The sequence below is a fragment of the Apium graveolens genome, chromosome 2, assembly GCF_009905375.1.
Source record: "Apium graveolens cultivar Ventura chromosome 2, ASM990537v1, whole genome shotgun sequence".
NCBI lineage: Eukaryota > Viridiplantae > Streptophyta > Magnoliopsida > Apiales > Apiaceae > Apium > Apium graveolens.
This window is the reverse complement of record NC_133648.1, coordinates 21259884-21267985: the sequence shown is the minus strand read 5'-3', so window position 1 is coordinate 21267985 and position 8102 is coordinate 21259884. Positions and strand designations below refer to the sequence as shown.

Genomic DNA, 8102 nt, shown 5'->3' with positions numbered 1-8102 from the left:
GGAGAGGAATAACATAAATTTTAAGGGAGAATGTTTTTATCATAGAGGGGAAACTATTTGCATCCTCTATCAGTTTTTTTAAAAAGTAGTTTATACATCGATTTGTTTAAAACTTATGTATAAAAGCCTTGTAACATCATTTCCAAATTTATTAATGTTAAAAATATTTTTAACATCAATTATTTTTGACAGCGATGTATATCTGATGATATGTAATAACTATTTTCTTGTAATACAAAACTTGCGCAAATTAAAAATTCAAAAATTATACTCTCTATTCCGAAATATTGCTAGATAAAACCTTTGCCAGGCTATCATGCTAGTAATTTTATATACACCATCCACAAGTTTTCAAAAAGTCATCTTCAATCAGTTTATAAATTTTTAGTCTAAATTTGTTAGACTTGACCAAAAACTCCCAATGAGACGGCAAAATTTGGACAATTTAGATTAATGAATCTGTCCAGACGACATTCAATAATCAAAATTTATATGATTTTTAGCTGCTAACATCCACATATAATTGTAAAGCAATTCCTCCTATGAATAACCAAAATTACATATTGATTTAATAATACTTTTTAAAAATATACATCCAAAGCGGTTCAATAATATTCCTAAATGATGGTAAAACCCCGAAGGGGAAATTTAAATGAACATCAAAATACATTTACGGCCCCACAAGCACAAAGTCAAAAAGATAAAACATCTCACTGGGTCTTTTCAGAAAACAAGCTAATGAAATTATACAAAACCTACAATAAAATAATTCGGGCGGGATGGAACGTGCTATAAAGGCTGGCAGGGCTAAACACCTATAGTGCAAGAATGCATGAAGCTAGCTCATCTTAACTATGTTTTTCAAGTTTAAAACCTATAACCAGGGCCAGGAGGCACGGGTGGTAATCGATTAGGGGTGCGCCGGCCACCAGGGTTTGAACCTGGGACTGCATCACCATATTCTGCAGGATCCCGACTATGACCATTGGAACCGATTCTAGAAGAATTACCAAATGAGTCGGATCGCCCATTGGCAGCAGCATCGAAAGCAGATCTCCAATCATCTCCAGCTGAAGGCCCACTGGACTTTGGGCTACTTTCAGGTGTATCACTAGACAAACTGGAGGCAGCGGCAGCTCGATTGTCATGAATACTAAGTTGCCTCGTAAGTTTGGACAGCAGGGAGGATTGTTTCTGATAACGCTCTCTTCTGTACTTTACATTCTGGTCCTCCATGAGCAGCTCTTCAATTCTAGCCGTGCTTTGGGAGCTGTGAAAAGGTGTCATTGGAAATTCAAAATTTAATTGAGAGGTTAAAAAAATTATCAATGACTAATTTTCCAGCCAGGACTGCTAATGCTAAAAGGATTTTGTTTTACACCACATGAGATAAATGATGATGCAAATCTTTAGAATAATGCAAGAATAAATTCAGCCATTTCCAAGATATTTACTCAAAAGACTAATGACAATCCACATTTCATGCACATATTTAAATAGCATCATGTACAACAACCAATAGTCAGGAGATCTGACAGACTACCTGTCAGATCGAATATTAATGTTTCTAATACACAATGTGCACAGTCACTATTAAGAATGGTTGCTAACCTTACAGAACTGTACAATTTGTTAAGCATGTCTTCTTTAGCTTTCTCTACTTGGCAAAGAACAATAGCCTGCAGAACCAGCAGAAAAATATAAGGTCCGAATAGAAATTTAAAAACACTATGAATTGCAGAAGAGATCGAAGATATGGAGAGACTTTTGGGACATTAGCAGCCAGGCTATTCAGTACGGCTTCAACGTAACCTCGTACTTCTTGGGCCATCCATCTAAGTTCTTCTTCCGGATCTGCAGGTCTTCTGGCCATTGTATCCTAATAATCATGTGCAGACAAGAGCTCAGATACGGGAAACTTGCTCTAGGCAGTTGAATAAAGGAAAAATCTGAATATAATGGTAACTGGGAAAATATTGACTCCCAGATAAATTAATAAAGCGGGGATATTTTTCATCCAACTCGCCGTGACTTGCGAATGTATGATTGTTCCATCATCCTAGTACAGATCTAAATCAACTTCTATTATTGCAATCTGGAGTCTACAAACAAATTCAAGCTGTTTCCAATAACTTATTCTTGCTAAACACATGCTATAGATAACATTAACATCTTAATCCACTTTTCTCTTTCCTTCTTGAACTAGAAGAAAACTTTTTAGTGGAAAATATTACATGTCTGATACTAATTTTCCGAATTGTGCATGTTTAGTTTATGGCTGTACATGGAAGAGAACAAACTAAGCCACTGGCTGACGCTGATAAGCACCATCAGCCTAGAACCTAATAACACACTTTATCTTCTTTTTTTAACTTGTTAATAATATTCTTTTAATTAGTATTAATTTGGATTTATATACTTTACTTGCTTTACTCATGAAATTTATATTTTTTTTGTAATTTTTAATCAATTAAAATTTTATATTTTTCGCTCTAAAATTTTCAGATGGTGAATATTGTGAATTTCAATTTACTTTGTCTACTTTTTTATATTAAAAACTTTATAATGAAAAATTTATGAGTGAAATTTAGTGTGACGTCCAATTAAACGTGACTTTTTCTTTTATAGATTATGTCTACCATCGTTATCAGCTTATTTTTAAATTTTTATAATAATTTAATGTTTATTGTGATTTTAATATTTCTTCTTTTTTCCGTTTAAAGTATTAGGATCTTTTTTTGCAAATCTAGTACATGTTATATTACTGTTTTGCTTGTTTGTATTGCACTGAAGAATGGAGACTCTAATACTAATAGAGAAGAATTTATGACGACCATACCATCTTACCGTACCACCTAAACTCCCTTACACCAATTATATATAGGATATAATTTGTCCAATAACATATGCTGGTACCAATAACTTCCTCGGAAAGTTTACAACTTCATTAAAAATAAAGCATGACATAGTTACTAATCACTTACAAGAGAACCATCAGAGAGGCTTTGCCTCATTGGAGTACCATTTTCACCCTTTGCTTGGCCTCCTTTAGCTCCAGTCACTTTTCTTAACTTGTTTAACCATTCAGCTTTGTCGGCATTGCTCTCGGCCTTTAACACAACAGCACTATGAGCTGCATAATAAACGTTTAAATTTATTAACAAGTAGAAATTTGGAAATAGAAATGCATCTAGACCTCAACCATATTGCTATTGCAATAAATATGGGCATACCTTTTAACACGGTCTTATATGCAACCTTGTTAGTTATCTTGAAAACAAGATTAGGTTTTCCAGCATCTGGACCATTTGCTTTTTTATCCTTCGAGCTTTTTGCTGGCGGTTCCTCTTCCTCAGAAGAATCTTCAATAACGCAATCCTGATTCATTCCCAAATATTCTCAGTGGCAAATAATTTAAGAATTACATTTTGAAGTAAGACTTTATTTAAAAGGGTCATTTAAGTAACTGCAAGGTTTAAAAATGAAACGCAACATATCAACACAAAAATATCAAGCAATCAACAAGAAGGAAATTTAGTGTAAACAATCAAAAGAATCGAGAAATCAGGAAATTATTCAGTGACAGACTTTGTAAGGTAACAACCTGTATCCCCTCGAAAAATACAAAGATTTAAAAACAACCAATGGCCAAGCTATGGCTCAAGTCAGAAAATTATAAGGCTATCTTCTAGTATATCTTAAATTAAAAATTGAAATAATACCTCCAGAGTAATGACTCCACGGAAGTGACGCTCCTCTTGTTTCTTGGTGTATCCAAGCTGCAATTAAAATGAGAAGGCAACTTGAAAACCTTATAATTTGATTACTGGATGTAACAAAAGAAGCTGGGACAAAAAAAATTATATAGATACTAACAACATATTGTCAATTAAATATTTTAAACTACATATAAAAAAATGACAGATGGTACAGGGTGCATTATATTAGCTACAGCACGAGGATAGAAGAAAAGTTGACGATTTGCAGAACACAAGAAAAAGCAGATTGACAAAAAATCCTGAAAAAAAACAGTTAAATGTGTAACATATTCTTAAATACCCGTCAAAGCTTGTTTAGAAACATGTTTAATCGCTTGCAAGAAAAAAATAAGTCTAATTAATTAGCTAAAAAGACAAGCCATTTTGCAAGAAAAGTAACTACCGATATTATAGCTATAAAGTAATGTAAGAGTAATATTGGCATACATAAGATGTAGAAGCTTGGTGTTCAATATCGTTTTTTCTTTTCGGAGTTGTATTTTACTTTTCTTTTTTTTTAAGTCTTTAATTAATATGTGTTTTTAAATACACTGTGATTTACCTTTCCAGTTTTCTCATTTAAAACAAACCATTTCCTACTCCATCCATCTGTTTTTGTGCTTTTCTTCAGCAGAAATCCTGCAAATTATAGCACAAATAAGCATCTTGTAATATACAGAATGCACAAGCATCTCAACAGGCATAATAAATACAAAAACACTTGGAATTATAAATAAATATTGCAATAATAAGAATGATCAGAAAACTAGTGGAATACAACTACCAGTTCTTAGAGTCTTCTCAGAACCTGCAGATGAATTATTTTTTTATAACTAAACGAAGTGCAAGTAAAAGTTCACCAGGCATGGGTTCAATTTTAGTTGATTTACCACTCGCGAGATTTTGCAATAAAAGTAACAGTTATAAGGATGTAAACCACTTTGGGTGATTAAAGAACTTGGGTGACGCAGGAAGGGTAAGAGAAGCTGTAGGCATAGTCTCCATTACCAGGACCCTTCAATTTTTCCCTCATACCCGTGTAGACCGAACATGACATGGGTGTGGGTGTTGGATTTGGGTCAGATCCTTCATATGAAAACCGGAAACTTCAACTTCAAGATATCGAGTTCAAATTGATTTACAAGGCTTTTTACAAAAACTTATATTAGAGAAGGACGTTTATGGATTACTAATTCCATGTTATCCTTTTAATTTATGCTATAATTTGACGAACAATTATTCCTATGCTTTTTAATTGGTAGAAGAAACTAATTTACAAATGTAAAATATATGAAGTAGGGTATAATTAATGGTATACTTGTTTACGCCTTTTCTTTCATCCACTTATTCTGCTCACTGGATTTAAGGAATTTTTGTTTGGATGCGAGCTAATCATGACAACCTTTTAAACAATAATAGATGGTATAGCTACAAAACACTAACCAAGCATAGCTAATTAGCCGATAATACATGGTCTGTAAACGCTCATTTAAATAAACATACAATAAGACCAAAACTTTATTACAAACCTGCTGTTATCTCCCCTTCCGAACCTGCGGTCTTCAAGGCTGGTGCCTCTTGTGAATCCTTTTCTGTTCGACTCAGCTTGTCCTTCAACGATTTCAAAGCTCCACCAGTTTGCTGTTGACCTCCTGTTTGAGGACTAGTTGCCTAACGTGAAGCACAGAACATAAAAATATTGGACACGAACATACTTTTTATAATTGAAAGAGTGAGACGTTAATAAAAATTAAGTCGGCAAACACAATATACATATTCTGGTAATAGCAGGATTGCGACTTACCCGATTCAAACTAGACTGCTCGGCATCAACCGCCCTTTTTGAACCGCGGTTTTTCAGCTCATCTTCCCGCCTCTGCCTATCCATTCTGTTTATACAATTTTGGAAGAACATATATTTAGAATGTTATCAAATAATAATCATTAGAACTGGAAACTCTTTTATTGAACAAATCCTGTCACTATTAACAGATGAAAAGCTTGCCAATATATATCAAATATGTTCTTTTGTTGCAAATAATGCAAACTATTTGTACTAAAAACTGATGAGCCAGAAACTATGCCTACCGTCTTTGCACCAGACGGATAAAGTGTTGCGGCGGGACAAATACACGCTCCATATCAACAAGCGCAACTACCATGCTTTTTGCTTCATTTTTAAACCCATCCAAGGCAGTAGTTGCAATTGCTACAACCTAGTTATATGAGAAACAATTACTAACAGTGACCATAATGTTGCCAGAGAAAAAAAAATGTGCACGCCGAAAGAAATGTTTACCTCTCTCTTAAAAGGAGGGTATCTTCCAAGCCCTGGGGTAGCATTTGCAGAAGCTAAAACTATATCAACAAGTACCCGATGCACCTGTATAATGAGGGAGTCAGCGCCGTTGTACTAGACAAAATTAATTTGTAGTACAAAGATATAGAAAGGGATATGCGTATTTAATATACATACAATAAAGTGCATTTTTAGACAAGCAAATCAGCTTTTGCCTGTTTTACAGAAATTTTTTGCAATTATGAACCACCTATGGAATTTCGATGCATCTCAAAAGTAGGCAACGCAGAGGTTTCATAACTTGCTAATCACAGAAAGGTTATTGAGAAGTCACATTTGTTGTCAAGGAAAAAATCTGCGTAGGCATACTACTCTATGGTAGCAAAAATGCATTGCATAACTTCAGATGTGTCTAAAAGCTAATGCAAATAATCATCTAAGAAGTAACGAACAAATGAAACCAAAATCAATGACCTAAAAAAATCTAAACATCACCTGAGCCGTCTTTTTTCACTTTATTTTTGCGGAGTAACAATAATATAATGTAATGATATATAGAAAAATGTTAGAAAGGTTTTCACAGCATACGAGCCTGTGACTTAAACTTCTCTGTGCCGTAATTATTAAACATTTCATTTTAGTACTTGGTCCAAAGACCCTGAAGCTAAATAAGAAACAAGGTACAGGTAAAAAAAATGTAAATACAAATCTTAGGCTGGCATTCAAAAAAGTCATATGAAGCATTTATCCGAGAGAGCAGCAGTGCCAAAGAAGATGCCATTTTATCACATACTTCCAAAACTATCACTAAAAAAACTAGAAAAAAAAATGGTACAGAAGTTACCTCATCAACACAGAGGCGTGATGGTTCTTTAGCCATTTCCAGAACACCCTTTATTAAAGATCTTAAGCCTTTCTCAGGAGATATCAGATAAGGCTGATAACCATCTGCTTCTAAAACAACCTGGCACCACAATGAATGAATTAGAATTAAATTGACAAAAATAAGAAACACTTAATACAATAACATGTATAGGTACAAAAATGATTAAATAAGTACAGGAGCGCGCTCATAATGGAGATAAATACCCTCTTCACATTGTTTATGTCAAAATGTTTATCCAAAGGGAGCTGTTTAATTCTGTTAGGAAAGTTCCCTTCAAAACTAGCAACAACCTTCCATCCACTACCCTGCAATAGAAAACACAATCCAACATAATAAGCAAAGGTTTGTACATATTTCCCTGTCTAACATAAAAGCCAGAAGCTTAGCCATTTTTTTTAACTTTGTATAAATAAAGCACACTAAACTTCTACAACAGAACACTCTACACCCCATGTCCGCATGGTTACTGCTTATGATATAACAAGTTTAAGAACCAAACCAGCAGTCAACTTTAATCCAGATGGACCTAGCCATCTATCAACTCAACCCTAATCAAGATGAATCTATCAAAAGATATTTTACATCATCCATATTCCAATACATATCAACACAACAGACGGTAATGTCTACCAGCTACAATCCAATCTTAGCTTTACAGGAAAACCCAAAACAGGGTGTCTGGAGCGAGGGGAAAGAACAATCTGAACAACCTCCAAAGCAAGAGTTACTACACCATTTCTCCAATATACAACCTCCATAACATCTCATGTCAGTGTTATATATGTTGATTAACAATAACATGTTCAGTATATTTTATTCACTTTATATATATATCTTACCACAAAATCCTCCCAACAGCTTATTAACCCTGGAAAATTAATACTATTAGTATAATTATAGAAGCCTCCAAAATTACTTTCATCCAAGACCATAAGATATCTATTTTTGACGCACAATACTCTGCACATATGCTATTTATAGACAAGCTGTTGATTCATATATTATACAAAACATGTACTGTTGTATGAATAACCTCTATTGGTATAAACTACATAGAATAAGGAATGACTTAGCTATCTCCTGTCAGTCTCACCTCGCCAGTTGTAATATGTTGTAGAAATCTATCCTCAAATTCACGACAAAGCTCCAAAGCCAAGGC

At 34.0% G+C, this 8102-nt stretch overlaps 1 protein-coding gene across 1 annotated transcript; it reads right to left on the bottom strand.

Moving 5' to 3' along the window:
- Positions 1-543: 543 nt before the first annotated feature.
- On the bottom strand, positions 544-7242 carry LOC141707102 (dynamin-2A-like). Its single transcript, XM_074510093.1, has 13 exons — positions 7147-7242; positions 6902-7021; positions 6058-6141; positions 5847-5974; positions 5563-5647; positions 5288-5429; positions 4321-4397; positions 3723-3779; positions 3234-3378; positions 2985-3133; positions 1766-1879; positions 1612-1679; positions 544-1270 (listed from the first exon to the last, which is right to left on the bottom strand). The coding sequence occupies exons 2-13, from the start codon at positions 6935-6937 to the stop codon at positions 868-870; spliced, it is 1488 nt and encodes a 495-aa protein (XP_074366194.1). The 5' UTR covers positions 6938-7021; positions 7147-7242; the 3' UTR covers positions 544-867.
- Between the last annotated feature and the right edge of the window lie 860 nt (positions 7243-8102).